At 43.5% G+C, this 16,943-nt stretch overlaps 1 protein-coding gene across 2 annotated transcripts; it reads left to right on the top strand.

Moving 5' to 3' along the window:
- The first annotated feature begins 10,005 nt into the window (after positions 1–10,005).
- hapln2 (hyaluronan and proteoglycan link protein 2) lies at positions 10,006–16,903 on the top strand. Of its 2 annotated transcripts, none has more exons than XM_071384429.1 (6): positions 10,006–10,518; positions 12,963–13,067; positions 13,305–13,661; positions 13,837–13,953; positions 14,073–14,255; positions 16,103–16,903. In XM_071384429.1, the coding sequence occupies exons 2-6, from the start codon at positions 12,989–12,991 to the stop codon at positions 16,378–16,380; spliced, it is 1,014 nt and encodes a 337-aa protein (XP_071240530.1). In that variant the 5' UTR covers positions 10,006–10,518; positions 12,963–12,988; the 3' UTR covers positions 16,381–16,903. The 2 variants fall into 2 exon arrangements, with proteins under 2 accessions (XP_071240530.1, XP_071240529.1); XM_071384428.1 differs by lacking the exon at positions 10,006–10,518 and adding an exon at positions 11,376–12,804.
- Positions 16,904–16,943: the final 40 nt, after the last annotated feature.

Genomic DNA, 16,943 nt, shown 5'->3' with positions numbered 1-16,943 from the left:
TACACCTCCAATTGACTCAAATGATGTCAATTAGCCTATCAGAACCTTCTAATGCCATGACATCATTTTCAGGAATTTTCCAAGCTGTTTAAAGGCACAGTCAACTTAGTGTATGTAAACTTCTGACACACTGGAATTGTGATACAGTGATTATAAGTGAAATAATCTGTCTATAAACAATTGTTGGAAAAATGACTTGTGTCATGCACAAAGTAGATGTCCTAACCGACTTGCCAAAACTATAGTTTGTTAACAAGAAATTTGTGGAGTGGTTGAAAAACGAGTTTTAATGACTCCAACCTAAGTGTATGTAAACTTCCGACTTCAACTGTATATACTGTACTCTTTACAATCTACTGCATCTTGCCTATGCCGCACGGCCATTGCTCATCCATATATTTATATGTACATATTCATTCCTTTACACTTGTGTGTATAAGGTAGTTGTTGTTTAATTGTTAGATTACTTGTTAGATATTACTGCACGGTTGGGACTAGAAGCACAAGCATTTCGCTAGACTCGCATTAACATCTGCTAACCATGTGTATGTGACCAATAAAATGTAATGTGATTTGAGACAGGGGGGAAGCCAGGGTGCTGTAACCCCGGATAAAGCGTCAATAACAGTTGGTGGAAACATTTTGGCTGCACCCTGGACATAGGCTGGGGCCAATTTACCATCGCTCTCACCTTTCCTGGGATCCATCTGAATTTGCACTTCTCTGCTTTTACAAAAAGCTGGTTCTCCAGGAGGCGTTGGAGAACCTGTCGAGAGAAGACGAGGATGTCATTGAGGTAAACGAAGACAAACCGGTTCAACATGTCACGGAGAACATCATTAACCAGAGCCTGAAACACAGCAGGTGTGTTAGTAAGGCCAAATGGCATGACCAGATACTCGTAGTGACTGCTGGCCGTGTTGAAGGCAGTCTTCCACTTGTTCCCTTCCTATATCCGCACCAGGTGGTAGGCATTCCGTAGGTCCAGCTTAGAGAACATGGTGGCCCCCTGGAGTGTCTTGAAGGTCGAGGAGATGAGGGGTAGCGGGTAGCTGTTCTTCACCGTGATGTCGTTGAGACCCCGGTAGTCGATGCATGGGCGCAGGGTTTTGTCCTTCTTCTCCACAAAGAAGAACCCTGCGCTGGCGGGGGAGACAGAAGGAGAGATGAACCCTGCAGCTAGGGAGTCCTCAATGTCTCCATAGCCTTGGTCTTCGGACCCGACAGAGAGTACAGTCGTCCCCGGGGCGGAGTGATGCCTGGGAGAAGGTCAGTCCCACAGTCATAGGGTCGGTGCGGAGGAAGCAAAGTGGCCCGGGCCTTACTGAACACTTTCCGGAGGTCCTGGTACTCCGTGGGAATGGCGGAGAGGTCCAGGGCAACATCCAAGCCCACAGGAAGACGTTCCGGGCAGGCAGCGCTGACTTCAGACAATGGGTGTGGCAGAGCGGGCTCCAGCCCATAATGGCACCAGCAGTCCAGTCTATGATGGGATTGTGTCGCTGGAGCCAATAGAATCCCAATACCACGGGAACCTGAGGAGACTTAATCAGCATAAATTGGATTGCCTCGCTGTGGTTCCCTGACACTCGTCGGTTGATGGGAGTGGTATTGTGAGTGACCCGGCCTTTAGAGTGCCCATCCAGTGCTCTAACATCCATGAGAATGGAGAGGGGCTGAGTGGGGATGCCCAGCTCGGACTCCAGGGTAGCGTCCAAAAAAACTCTCATCGGCCCCAGAGTCCAGGAGAGATTTAGACTGGTTACCCCACAGCAGGATGGCATGGAAAGGGGTGCGAGTAAGTGGAGAGGAAAAGTTTTCCATAAGGCCCACCAGAGTATTCACCCCTTATTGATGAGCTTGGATTTTTAAATGGCAGGTAGCCACGAAATGTCCCATAGGTCCACAATATAGAAAGCTCTGGGTGTCGGCGTAAGCGCTCAGCCAGAGTCAATCTAGCCCTGCCCAGGTGCTTGGACTCTGAAGGAGGCGAGTCGGCAGCCCTCGTGATTCCCGAGAGAACTCGTGTGACATCGGGTTCACTCGAACATGTAGACTTCGGGGGTCTCCGGGATTCTTTGGAGGTGAGGTGGGTTCGAGGGCAAATGAGGGCGACAGGGCACAAATTCCCTCTTCCTCCTACGTTCTCGAAGCCACCCATCAATCCGGGTTGGGCAAGGTCAAGGCTATGAGGGAGTAAAGGTCCATGGGCAGCTCCCGGGCTGCAAGCTCATCTTTGACCACCTCCGATAATCCATGAAGGAACATGTCAAACAATGCTTCCGGGTTCCAGGCACTCTCAGCCGCCAACGAGCGAAAATCCACCGCGCAGTCTGCCACACTACGGGAGTCTTGACGTAGCTGGAGCAGCTTACGAGCAGCCTCACTCCCAGACAACGGAGAATCAAACACCTTCCGAACTTCCGCATCAAACTCCTCTAGACTGAGGCAGATGGTGGACTGTTGCTCCCACACCGCCGTAGCCCCGGTGAGTGCCCTCCCAGACATCAACGTTATGATGTACACTATCCTCGAGCGGTCCGAGGGAAATTAAGAAGGCTGCAGCTTGAAAAGGAGGGAGCACTGGGAGAGATAAGCCCGGCAGGTTCCGGAATCTCCAGCGTAGCGTCCCAGAGGAGGTAAGCAGGGTTCTTGGGACACTGGGGTAGGCTGGGAGATTACGGGTGTGATCTGCTGCCCAGTGGGGAATCCAAGGAATTGCTCCAGCAAAGTCTCGAACGCCTGGTCATGGCGTGCTGCCAGGGTATCGAGTCTCTCCATAAGACTTTGCAGTAACTCCTCGTGTCGTCCAATGGTGGCTCCTTGCAGGGAGACAGCATTGGGGAGCTGGTCTGAGTCTGCTGGGTCGGTCATGGCCAGTTCGTACTATCACATTTCAGGAAAGACCTAGAAGCAGACAGTGTCGAAGTAACAAAAGTGTATTACTAGAACAGGGGTAGGCAAAACGACAGGTCAAGTGCAGGCAGAGGTCAGGATCCAGAGCAGAGTCCAAGAGGTACAGAATGGCAGGCAGTCTCAGGGTCAGGGCAGGCAGAGGTCAATAATCCAGTGTGGTGGGACAAGGTACAGGACGGCAAGCAGGAATGGTCAAAACCGGGAAAACTAGAAAACAGGAACTTTAGAAAAGACAGGAGCAAGGGGAAAAACGCTGGTAGGCTTGACGAACAAAACAAATTGGTAACAGACAAACAGAGAACACAGGTATAAATGCACAGGGGATAATGAGGTGAGATGGGAGACACCTGGTGGGGGATGGAGACAAGCACAAAGACAGGTGAAACAGATCAGGGTGTGACAGTTCCAGTGTGATAGCCATAGCCAGCTAGCTAACATAGCATTCCTCTCTTTATGAGCTGGGTGTTTGAGTAGGCTACACTAGCTAGCTACTGTACATTCGCTAGCTAAGTGAAAGTGAAAATACAATGGAATGGAGTGAGAACCATGAGCCTCCTTGGTTTTGTATTGACGTACCCAAAGGAGGACAGAAACTAGAAGTCCTCCGGCTACACCATGGCGCTACCCTACAGAGTGCTGTTGAAGCTACTGTAGAGCTTCATTGCAAAACAGTGTTTTAATCAATTATTTGGTGATATAAATATATTTTGTAAAGTTATATCTAAAAATGTTAACTTTTTCAATGTTTTACTATTTTTATGAAATTCACTGTGAATGATGGTCCTCCCCTTCCTCCTCTGAGGAGTCTCCACTGGTTGAAGCTCATTGGCTTGATCTCGAATTGGTAGGAGGCTGGCCCAAGTGGGTGAACATTTTGGGAAAATGTCACCACACAGCTTTCGATAAACAGTCGCTTTCAAACTATGGATTTCGTGGCTAATTTAAGGAAGACTGTAATTCTGCTCATAGATTATGCATGTAAACTCAGCAAAAAAGGAAACATCCCTTTTTCAGGACCCTGTCTTTCAGAGATAATTCGTAAAAATCCAAATTATTTCACAGATCTTCATTGTAAAGGGTTTAAACACTGTTTCCCATGCTTGTTCAATGAACTATAAACAATTAATGCACATGCACCTGTGTAACGGTCGTTAAGACACTAACAGCTTACAGACGATAGGCAATTAAGGTCACAGTTATGAAAACTTAGGACACTAAAGAGGCCTTTCTACTGACTCTGAAAAACACCAAAAGAAAGATGCCCAGGGTCCCTGCTCATCTGCGTGAACGTGCCTTAGGCATGCTGCAAGGAGGCATGAGGATTACAGATGTGGCCAGGGCAATAAATTGCAATGTCCATACTGTAAGACGCCTAAGACAGTGCTACAGGGAGACAGGTCGGACAGCTGATCGTCCTCGCAGTGGCAGACCACGTGTAACAACACCTGCACAGGATCGGTATATCCAAACATCACACCTTTGGGACAGGTACAGGATGGCAACAACAACTGCCTGAGTTACACCAGGAATGCACAATCCCTCCATCAGTGCTCAGACTGTCCGTAATAGGCTGAGAGATGCTGGATTGAGGGCTTGTAGGCCTGTTGTAAGGCAGGTCCTCACCAGACATCACCAGCAACAACGTCGCCTATGGGCACAAACCCACCGTTGCTGGACTAGACAGGACTGGCAAAAAGTGCTCTTCACTGACGAGTCACGGTTTTGTCTCACCAGGGGTGATGGTCGGATTCACGTTTATCGTCGAAGGAATGAGTGTTACACCAAGGCCTGTACTCTGGAGCGGGATCGATTTGGAGGTGAAGGGTCCGTCATGGTCTGGGCCGGTGTGTCACAGCATCATCGGACTGAGCTTGTTGTCATTGCAGGCAATGTCAATGTTGTGCGTTACAGGGAAGATCCTCCTCCCTCATGTGGTACCCTTCCTGCAGGCTCATCCTGACATGACCCTCCAGCATGACAGTGCCACCAGCCATACTGCTCGTTCTGTGCGTGATTTCCTGCAAGACAGCAATGTCAGTGTTCTGCCATGGCCAGCGAAGAGCCCGGATCTCAATCCCATTGAGCACGTCTGGGACCTGTTGGATCGGAGGGTGAGGGCTAGTGCCATTCCACCCAGAAATGTGAGGGAACTTGCAGGTGCCTTGGTGGAAGAGTTGGGTAACATCTCACAGCAAGAACTGGCAAATCAGGTGCAGTCCATGAGGAGGAGATGCACTACAGTACTTAATTAATGCAGCTGGTGGCCACACCAGATACTGACTGTTACTTTTGATTTTGACCCCCCCTTTGTTCAGGGACATATTATTCCATTTCTGTTAGTCACATCTGTGGAACTTGTTCAGTTTATGTCTCAGTTGTTGAATCTTGTTATGTTCATACAAATATTTACACATGTTAAGTTTCCTAAAAATAAACGCAGTTGACAGTGAGAGGACGTTTCTTTTTTTGCTGAGTTTATGAACTACACATTGACACATCCAGCCCATAGCGGGAGGTTGTAAAATGACTTACTAATCACCAAAGTTCCGGAGCATGTATTTACCTGGAGGGAAAGGGCCTCTTGCAAGTTGATAAAGACCTGTCAGAAATGCATGCCTTTGGCTTTGAAAAGCCTTCATGACCCCGATGTGTGCGCCAAGCTTTCATCAACACAGTCATGCACTGGTGATCCCAGTAAACTGATACTACATAAGGGCTTCAGGGCTGGTAGGACAAACCTGCTCTTTATCATTATTTCTTATCTATGATATAGGCAAAGAAAAGGTCATTCAAAAGCTCTAGTTCAACTGACACCCAAAAATATGAAATGTCATGTTAACGTTGTGGACAATAGGTTTACAGACTATATTTGACATCTATAGTGTAATACTGTACCTCTTCACACTTAGTGATGAGCTAAATTACACTAAAATGTTTAGTTAGGTATAGAAAACAAGTTACCTTGTTACTGTACATCCATTAATCCATGTTTAGTTAGCGTACACTAAATAAGTACTGCAGCTCCACTGTAATATCCATGATACTCATGACCCTAGCTTCTTGAAAAACCTGTTGGTTTACCACAAAGATTATTTCTGAGAAGCCACAAAAAAGTCCATAAATCAAATTGAAATTAAACATATGAACATGTCTTTACTTGAGTCGGTTATTTAGTACTGTTTACCTGAGGGTAAGAGTAAAAAAATGTATAATGAGAATGGGATCGAGCGATAACGGAGAGAAGCAATACAGAGAGGGGTCGATACATTTGTGATAACTTCCAACACAGAGTACATACAGTAGTACACTAGAAAACACAGAGAAAACCTGTCAGTTAGTCTTGCATTAGTCTCTCTACTCTATCTCGTGGCCCTAAGGACAGTTACGCGTATTCATGGATGCCAAGGGAAGCCAGGCTTCCCCAAAACTTTACCAAGACAAAAACATACAAAACATACAGTCATCTCTCTGTGCTTCATACATTTCCTTCAATTTGCTGAATGTATCTCACTGGAGAAAGCATCCGAGTGAACGAAAGAGTGCCCTTCTGTCTCAGTATGTGTAGCCCATCTATCTGATGCTATTTGGTCAGAAAGAGTATGATGTTTCCGCCTGTAGCATTGAATGCAAGGGAAGCCAGAAAGCATTTGGCCTCCCTTAATAAAAAACGTATAAAATAATATCCAATCAGCGTTGAGCTAAACTGAGTGAGTTCAGCTGTGAATGGTCCTGGCGCACCAAAAAAAAAGTATCAAGGGAAGCCAGTTCGGATTTGGATTCAAACCAATCACATCAGAAGCTAAACGTCATTGACAGAAAGAACTTGAATTGTTGCATCTGCATCTAGCTAGCTAAAATCAGCCCTTTCCTAAATTATCCATGGATGGAGATAGGGATTTGGACTTGTGGTTTTATTGAATTATCCGTACTGGCCAATGATTATAACGGTGATTCTGATCCATCCATAAATTCATACATTGAGAGGATGGAAGTTCAACATGTAGGTAGATGTAGTAGGCTAATGTTATTAACTAGCTGGCCTGGCACATCGTTGCCCATGAAAGGAAGTTAGGCTACTGATGAAGCATTTTAGCCAGGTAGCATAGGACAACAAAAACTAAAATCGTGTACTGTATGACAGAGTCATAGATCGTTTCTGCTACATTAAAGAGGAAGGCATTGGCGTTTCCCTACAAGTAGGGTGAGTCAACATGTTTTTTTCTACTGGCATGCACGCATGCAAAACACACACACACGCACACAGAAACTCTTAACTCTCTTTCAATGGAGGCTGGTAGGAGGAGCTATAAGAGAATGGGCTCATTATAATGGCTGGAATGGAATAAATGGAACAGAGCTTCCATGTGTTTGATGTGTTTGATACCGTTCCATTGATTCCATTCCAGCCATTACAATGAGCCTGTCCTCCTATCGCTCCTCCCACCAGCCTCCTCTGCGCTCAATGGTTCTACATCAATAGTTGTTAAACTTGCTTGACCATGCTGTAAGTCAACTGTTTGTTACATGCAATATGTTTTGTGGACTTCAGGTTTTGTAATGAAACAAAGGTTTGTTTGAATTTATTCTGCCACTGTGTCTTCTTATTGTCTCAGCCTTTAGGCCTATATATCACGGTATCAAGGCATATGAACTAACTGGTTATAGAGCAAACAACGCAATTATCACAACACGGGTCTTAACTGTGTGAGAGACAGGTTAAGCCGGGTGTACACTACACAACTTTCAGAACCCTAACATTGCTGAGCCTCTCACATTAAATGACCATTTCTCCTGTAGTTTTTATTGTCTTGCCAACGTTGTGGTGAGCACACTAAACGATGTGGCACAGACGGGGGTCACACACTACAAGATTCTTCACTTGGTGGTGAGGATTCTCAATACCACGCTGTCTCGCCAAAACAGTGATGTGATTAGATTTAACGTAGCTACTACCAGCTGTTGCTCATAGCAGCCCCATAAAGGTTTAGCATCAGAGATTCACTCTTGCCATACAGAGTTGAAATATCTAGTCAAGATTTTGAATTGAATAACGTTGCTTGTGAACTTCAGAGCTGTAATGATTTGATACTTTGGCTTTGATTCTGATTCAAATAATCAACTAATCTTCAAGCTTTGATAATTTAAATCAGCTGTGTAGTGTTAGGGAAAACACCGAAATGTGCACCCCTTGGGGTCGCGAGGACCGAGTTTGGGAAATGCTGGCTTAAAGGAAAGTACAAATGCATACTAATAATAGTCCTCACTCCTGCTCGAGAGCCTACACATTCTGGGTGATGCGAAACAACGTTATCATCTCACTGGCTTCTTCTCTGGCGAGCTCTCATTGGCTATTTCTGATCACCGTTCTCAAAACTTGTCATTGCACATCTCACACTACAAAAGCATTGCAGAATTTTGTGCCGATAAATATCAGGACTTCTGGTACTGTTTAAAGACAATATCAGTAGCCCTCAGATTGTGCCTCTGACCCGCTCACATTAAACGAGAGTCCGTGACAGCCGCGCGCCCCCAGGTAGGCAAGACATGGGAATTTTGTCTCCGATCTCAAAAACTTGCCTGGGACAGCTAAACCGGGGCCAAAATCGTGTAGTGTCCACCAGGCTTTAGAGAAGAACACGTTAACCTCACCTCTGACACCAGGCCTGACCTACGACATCAACTGATGTGATTAAAGTTTCTGAAGGTATTGAAGTGCATCTTTAATTCAATCGAGTACAGGCTTAACTGAATGACAGAGACAGAATACAATATGGAATTTTATTGAATAGTTTGGGGTAGGCCTCGTCTCCGAGGAGCGCTCCTCAGAGCCAGATGCTGATGACAGGGTGCCCTATGCTAATGAGGTAACATTATAAACGTTTCCCTATAAATACTGGCTATACTGATGGGGTAATCTGAACTTTCTTAACTACATTACAAATATGTACCAGAGGGCAGTGTTTCATTGACTCTCAGCACTGAGGAGTAGGTATTGATTGTGCGTCTCTTATACAAATATTCACCAGAGGGCAGCGTTTCATTGACTCAGCAGAGAGGAGTATGATTTAAAAGAACGTTGGGTTATGGAGCTGATGAGACAGAGGAAAGCAACTGAGAAAGTGAGGTAGAGACAGATATGATCAGGACAGAGAAAGCTCTTTCTCAATCAAACGGTAATTGATTGAGAATGAGAAAAGGGAGAGGAAAGAGACAGGGAAATTAGAAAGAGCAAACATAACTCCACCATGTCCAACTCTCCTACCTGCATATACCTGCCTACAAACTTCGCCTGAACACCTGTAATTCATTCAATGGAGGGCCGAGTGCCTGAGGTTTTCGCTCCTCCCTTGTACTTGATTGATAAATGAAGGTCAGTGATTAGTTAGAAACACCCCTCACCTGGTTGTGTAGATCTTAGTTGTACACTCTTATAAAAAAGGGTTAAAAAAGGGTTCTTCGGCTGTCCCCATATGAAACCCCTATTTGGCTCCAGGTAGAACCCTTTTGGGTTCCAAGTAGAACCCTTTTGGGTTCCATGTGGGAAGGGTTCTACATGGAACCAAAAATTGTTCTACCTCAAACCAAAAAGGTTCTTCTACCTTGGTCCAAAAGGAGTTCTTCAAAGGGTTTTCCTATGTGGACAGCCGAAGAACCTTTTTAGGTTTTAGATAGCACCTTTTTTTCACAAATCGAAAGGAAAGCCAGGCCTCACCAAATATTTGACCAATAAAAAAATATCAATTATGAAATAATTTATCTTTCGTCTCTCTGTGTTTTCATCATTTTCCGTCAATTCGCAAGTGACTGAATCTCACCGGAGAAATCCTCCAAGCGTTGGATATGGCGCCCCTCTGTCTCAGTGTGTGTAGCCCATGTATCTGATGCTGCCTGGACTAAAAGAGTATGACATGTTATGGCTGTAGCATTTGATTGATTGATGCCAGTGTAACAGTATAACTTGATTGAAACGCTACTAGCGCGTACCCGCTAACTAGCTATCCATTTCACATCCGTTACACCAGCAATCATTTGGCCTCTCTTAATAAAATAATTATAGGATAATTAGCCAATTAGCTGAGCTCAACTGTGGGTTGTCCTGGTGCTTCACCAAGGGAGGCCAGTTTGGATTTAGCTTCACACGAATCAAATCTCACCCTAAGCAACATGTCATTTTAGTTTCTGGTCTACTTGTGTTGATGTCCTGCAGTAGCTATCGGCCCTTTCCTAATCCATGAATGGAGATGGGGATTTGGAGATGGGGATTTGGACTTGTGGTTTTGACTTAATTCTCTGTACAGGCCAATGATTATGATGCGATTCTGATCTAACCATCAACGAATATGCTGTGCCACTGGCCTGAGACGAATGAAGTTCAATATCTAGCCTTGATGTAGCCTAGCTCTTTTAGGCTCAAGTTAACTAGCTAGCTAACTTAGTTGGTTAATTTTTGCACATGCAAGGAAGTTAGGCTAGCAAGCATTTTAGCTAGGTAGCCTAGGACAACAAAAACTTAAAGCATACTTACTATATGACAGAGCCATGGACCGTTTTGTCAACATAAAAGAGAGGAGGATGGCATTGGCGTTCTAGTCTACAATTAGGGTGAGTCCCAAATTGTTTTAGCTTGCTCGCTCACACACTTACACACACAACATTGATTGGACTAAATCATTTTTGGTACCTTTAAGTTTGTTTTCAGTGTATAAAACTAAGCATGTATAGCGTTGATTTGACGATGTTTAAGTGTTTATGTTGAAATAGTGCTGAAATAGCTAAGGCAGTGCTCCTGTTGTCTTTGTGCAAATTTGCGGTAACTCCGTGGTTCTAAATCGTTAGTTGTTTAGTAAACTGTCAAACATTAACTTGCTTGACCATTCTGCAGGTGATATAACGGTTTGTTGCATGCAATATTTTCTTTGTGGACTTCACTGGACAGATGTTGCTCTCCGGTTTTGTGATGAAACAAATGTATGTGTAGTTGAATTTATTCCGCCACTGTGTGACTGTTGTGTTTTTGTTGTCACGGCTTTATTGTATATCACAGTGGCGTATGAACAATTGGGTTATAGAGTAAACAACGCAATTATCACAACATAGGTTGTTATATGGATTTTTTTACTGGCTTGGCTTCCTCAGTGATTTGACCCACGCACCGCTACTGAAGGGAAATAACAAAAACCAGCAACTCTGCCCTCCATGGAAAGAGTTTGACGCCCCTGATCTAACATCTGAACTTAACTCAAATATATCAATAAGACCAACACATACAGTATAATAGAAAATACATGGAGAGCTGGGGTCGAAGTACAGTGAGAGAAAGATATATAGTTGGATGGAAAGAGGGACAGAGACGGGACAGTTGTCACTTAAGCGTGTCCTGATGAATACTAATTGCTGTGAACTAAAGAGCCAGAATGAGTTCCATTGATGGCTGAGCACAATGGAGAAGGGACAGGGGAAGCAGAGGAATTCTATTATTTCATTTTTCCCTTCTCCTCGTGTTTGTATGCCAGCCCACCGCCTGTTGTCTTTGGGGGGAAAGGAGACCATGGCTCTCACAATGCAGCCCTTGTGTCTGGGGCCACAGGGCCAGAGTAAGCCAGGGCTCACACAGCTTCCTCCCTCCCTGCAAGATGGCAAGGGCCTCAGCGTACAGGCAGGCTTGCCATCAATAAGGTTTTGAGATGATAAATTGAGCTCACTGGTGTAGCGGAAACCCCCGTAGCCCCTGCAAGGTGGGGGTCCCGCGAGCTCTGGGTGCCAATGCGACCATCATCTCACACCTACAGTATGTCTAAATTGTATTATATATTTTTTATAATTTTGACAGTAACCCTCCTTTTTAATGTCCACATGTAGCAAGCAAAGTGTTTGTGTTGTGCAATCTACATTGGGGCTGTTTCATGGAAAATTTATTTTACAATCTGCAATGTTTAAATTTCCAACTTTAATTGCTGTACAAGTACATACAATATTGCCGCCAGCCATCATTCTAGATAGCAGCATTGTGACACCGTAGGCCTATAGCTTCGTGAAACATAAAGGTTAGACTTAACATGAGAAAATGACGACCAAATAAAAGTAAATATGAATCCATTAAAGCAAAGCTATAGTCTACGACAAGCACTAGCACCACATAATCTGATAGGCAGCCGTGTAAACGTCCCAATTTAAGAACCATGGACAGTGATTAGTAAGTAGTTCTAAACTTCGTGAGCGGCTGACACATAAGATTTTTCTGCGGTCCAGAGAAACTGCGTTATGCCAGTGGTTGAGCCAGCAGTAGGCTACAACCTTGCTACTGAAAGTTACAGCATTGACCAGCAACATGGTTACCTCCATGGGGATATACTGCTGTTTTACCCATACACAATACCAGACTCAAAACTAAATATGTATAAATATCCCTTTCTCGAACTGTCTCTCTATTACATAAATACAGTAAACAAACGCGTTCTAGGTTCAAACTCTTTGAAAATGGGCAACTCTTCCTCACTTCCTCTCACTTGTTCCTTATTGATAAGTAGAGGATGGAGGCAGAGAGAGACACAATGGCAGCCTGTCACATCACATCCTCATTAACATCTGGAGCAGAACAGAGAACAACCCAGTTTACACTGTCCACCACAGCCTGAGACATATGAGCACTGGTCTGAGAGAGAGAGAGAGAGAGAGTCAAGGGAAGGAGAGAGAGAGAGAGACCTTGGGGGTCAAAGGGAGGAGAGATCACAGTGGCAGAAATGGGCTCAGAGAAAAATAAAGATATTTTTGCTTCCGAACTATCCCACTAACGGAAAACGGTCATGTTTGGCTGAACAACCCTCAAAGGTGATCAGTCACCGCTGTTTTGAAGAGGAAAATAAATCCTCATCTCATCAACTGCTGCAGGTTAGAGCTTTGGGATTTTCTTTTAGTGTCTGTTGAGCTGTATTGGTCCTCCTTAGGGACAAATGTTCTATGTATAAAACTGTTCTTAGTACAATCAAAAATGCTCTACCACATTATGTAACCATTATAAATCAGATAATGCTGTTATTCTATTGCAGGGACAGGGAGGGTGACTTGCTTCATTATGAACGGTGCTGCTATTTTGATACTAACCGCAAGTTGTTTCAGTTGGACGTCTGCTATTTATCTCCCAAACAGACAAGGTATGTTTTATAATTTTCCGAGTATAAAAGTTATTTTAGCTTATGACAGGAGAGTATGGAGAATTGTATCCATCTATTGAATCTGGTCAATTTAGTTCATGAAGGCCACTAGCTATAGGTCAGTGACATTGCTTAATGATGACCATAGAATAATTCTAACCCAATGTAATGTATGAGACTTTGATTGTTGAATAATGGAGGAATAATCTTACAAGGAAGCTGTTTTAATTCCCTCAGAAACAAAGAAACTGAAGTATCTGCTTGAGCCTCCTGTTTATGCCGAAGTAACCAGCCCTCGGGGAGGAAATGCCACTTTGCCATGTGTACTGCGATTCAAACCAAGCCATTACAAGGTGAAATGGACAAAACTGGAACCACTTCGTCGTGGAAGCGAGAACATTGTCATGATCACAAACGGTTCAGCCCACAAACCCTATGGCCTGCTTGGGCCACGGGCCTCGCTTCGTAAGGCTCATGCCATGGATGCCTCACTACAACTCAGCAACTTGGAACTAGAAGATGATGGTAGATATCGCTGTGAGCTGATCAACGGTATTGAGGATGAGAGCGTCATCATTACATTGAGGATAGAAGGTAAATTATGATGATTCATGTAGCCTTTCTAAACATTTCAAATGTTGTAAAGAAACCTTATTGCTTGCTATTCAGACGAAAATGTATTTGAAAAAAAAAGGCAAATCAGACAAAGTTTTTGATATGTTGTGACTTAAAATCAACATAAAAAGCGACAACTTCTAATTACTTTTAGGGATGATATTTCCATATCAGAGCAAAAATGGCCGTTACAAATTCACCTACAAGGAAGCTAAGGAGGCCTGTGCTGAACAGGATGGCACATTGGCCACATTCAAGCAGCTATACAGAGGTATTTAATATTCAATCAGCAAAACATTGACAGTTTACTCTGTACCTTTACTGATGCCATAGAGATTTATGTAAGGCTAACTTTCACAAAGTAAACAGTAACACATTCTCATTGTGTAGCCTGGACAGAGGGTCTGGATTGGTGCAACGCGGGATGGCTCATCGATGGGACAGTCCACTACCCCATCCTGCACCCACGAGCAGAATGTGGGGGGGAGCTGCTACCTGGCATTCGCAGCTATGGCCCCCGGGACAGGATCCGGGACCACTTTGATGCCTTCTGTTTCACCTCTAGAACCACAGGTCAACTGAATGGGTTTTGGTGCTTTGTGAAGCTGTCAAATAGCAATGTCAGTATAGTCTTCATGTGCCAAATTAGTTCCATCCTTTTTCATTTGGGATGCTGCTTACTGAAAATGAATAAAAGGAGTTCAATTGGATTTGGGCGATGTGGTACATTTAAAAATAGTCTGGAACCAACATATAATCAAACATTAATAAGGATGCAATTATATTATAATATTGGCAAAAGACTGTGTTCAGAACAGTCTTATGTTATCCTGACTGTAAACTTTCCATAGCAACAGGGTGACCTTTGGCGATATTTAGGAGTGGGCTCGTTAATGGTCCTGAGTGGATGAGGATAGACAATAAAGGCTGATGTTCAGACCCACTTGTAAACAAGTCCATCTGTGAGAAACTAGTTGCCCTTTAGTGACATTAGAACATCCACTAATAATCGGAAAATAAAAACCTCAGTGGAAATGTTGAATTATAAAGATAGTGGGTGGTTTTATCATATAGCATGGTTCCCCAATAAGTTTACATTTTGTTATTGTTGGACATAAGACTGTACATTTTAATTTAGGAAATATGTTTGAAAGTATTCCCACCCATAATAGAGAGATATACAGGTACAGTTGAAGTTGGAGGTTTACATACACTTAGGTTGGAGTCATTAAAACTCATTTTTCAACCACTCCACCAATTTCTTGTTAACAAACTATAGTTTTGGCAAGTCGGTTAGGACGTCTACTGTGTGCATGACACAAGTCATTTTTCTAAAAATTCTTTACAGACAGATTATTTCACTTATAATTCACTGTATCACAATTCCAATAGGTCAGAAGTTTACATACACTAAGTTGACTGTGCCTTTAAACAGCTTGGAACAGTCTGGAAAATGAGCTCATGGCTTTAGAAGCTTCTGATAGGCTAATTGACATAATTTGAGTCAATTGGAAGTGTACCTGTGGATGTATTTCAAGGCCTACCTTCAAACTCAGTGCGTCTTTGCTTGACATCATGGGAAAATCAAAAGAAATCAGCCAAGACATCAGAAAAGAAATTGTAGACCTCCACAAGTCTGGTTCATGATTGGGAATTTTTACAAGGATTAAATGTCAGGAATTGTGAAAAACAGAGTTTAAATGTATTTGGCTAAGGTGTATGTAAACTTCTGACTTTAACTGTATGTTATCGTATACAAATATAAGCAAGGTTTGAAATGATTATGTTTCAGTTAAATGTTATATCTGCTTGGGCTTCTTGCAGTCAATTTGCAGTCTACAAACTATTTGTAATTATTATAATTATGAAAAAATCTGTGGCTGAATCTAGTTGATGATCGCTGCCATATAGGGATGGATACAGCACCATACTTAACTTAAATAACAGTAATGATATTGTTGTGAGTGCATGTCAACACTTCAGATCCAGAATGACTGAGACAAATTACTTCTTATGCTTTAGCACAGGGATAATCAACTAGATTCAGCAAAGGGATGATTTTTTTTCTTGAGCAGATGGTCAGGGGGCAGGGACATATTTACAAATAATTTGTAGATTGCAAAAAATGACAGCAAGAAGCCCAAACAGATATAACGTTTGACTAAAACATAATCTTTTTAAACCTTGCTTACATTTGTATATGATCACATATATACTTTGGAACAGATTTCCAAAATTGAAATCACTTGGAGCTGATATGCTGGTGTTTTTACAGTCTTTTATGTCCAACAATAAAAAATACTCAAAACTTGGGGGGCCAAATAAAATCACCCGCAGGCCAAATTCGGACCACGGGCCATCAGTTGGGGAACACTGCTTTAGCAGGTTAAAGAACTTGCATTCTCCTTCCTCTCTTCCAGGCTTTGTGTTCTTCGTTGGAGAGCCACTCACATTTGGGGAGGCAATGCAGGCATGTAAGGGTGAGGGAGCAGAGTTAGCTCTGGTTGGACAGCTCTATTCGGCCTGGCGTTTCCTGAGCTATGACCGCTGTGATGGAGGTTGGTTGAAGGACGGCAGTGTGCGTTTCCCTATCACCACCCCTAGAGCGCGCTGTGGCGGTATTCCCGAGGCTGGGGTGCGCACCTTTGGGTACCCCAACAAGACCCTGCGTCTCTATGGTGCCTACTGCTACAGGTAGCTTTCATGAGACCCATTGCGTGTGGAGCCTACTTCCACTGACTTCGTAGATCCAAGACGCAGAACCATTGTGAAGATTACCAGTGACCCCTACAGGTTTCAGTACGCAGGGCTTGCAGATACAGGTAGTCAAAAGGCTAGGAACTGGTTCCACAACAATGGCAAAAAGATACAAGTAGCACTGCGCTTTTCTGCAATACTACAATATGTTATTACAGGAAACCTCAAATACTTAATGCCTTTTTCCATGGGACACATCAACAAAAGCCTGCCACTTTTATGAGCTTTACTGCTACAGGTAACAACTGCTGTACATGTTTTCCTGCATTTGTGTAACATTCGTTTTGTGAACTTTGTTATCCAAGAAGCATTATTCTAGTGTAACAGGGTAGTTATTACACAATGACAATTTCATAAAATGCTGCTGTTAGCTTCTTAGCTGATGTAAGAGTGTGTAAATAGCAGAATGGGAGAAAGTATACGCACTGAGCATAACTGTAATACAATAAAATATCTTGACAGTGTATTTGATATGTGGCATGAAAATATAATTCAAATGCAACC

This window comes from Salvelinus alpinus, chromosome 35 (assembly GCF_045679555.1).
Source record: "Salvelinus alpinus chromosome 35, SLU_Salpinus.1, whole genome shotgun sequence".
Taxonomy (NCBI): Eukaryota; Metazoa; Chordata; class Actinopteri; order Salmoniformes; family Salmonidae; genus Salvelinus; species Salvelinus alpinus.
The sequence above is the reverse complement of the archived record's forward strand: the minus strand, read 5'-3'. Positions and strand labels throughout refer to the sequence as shown.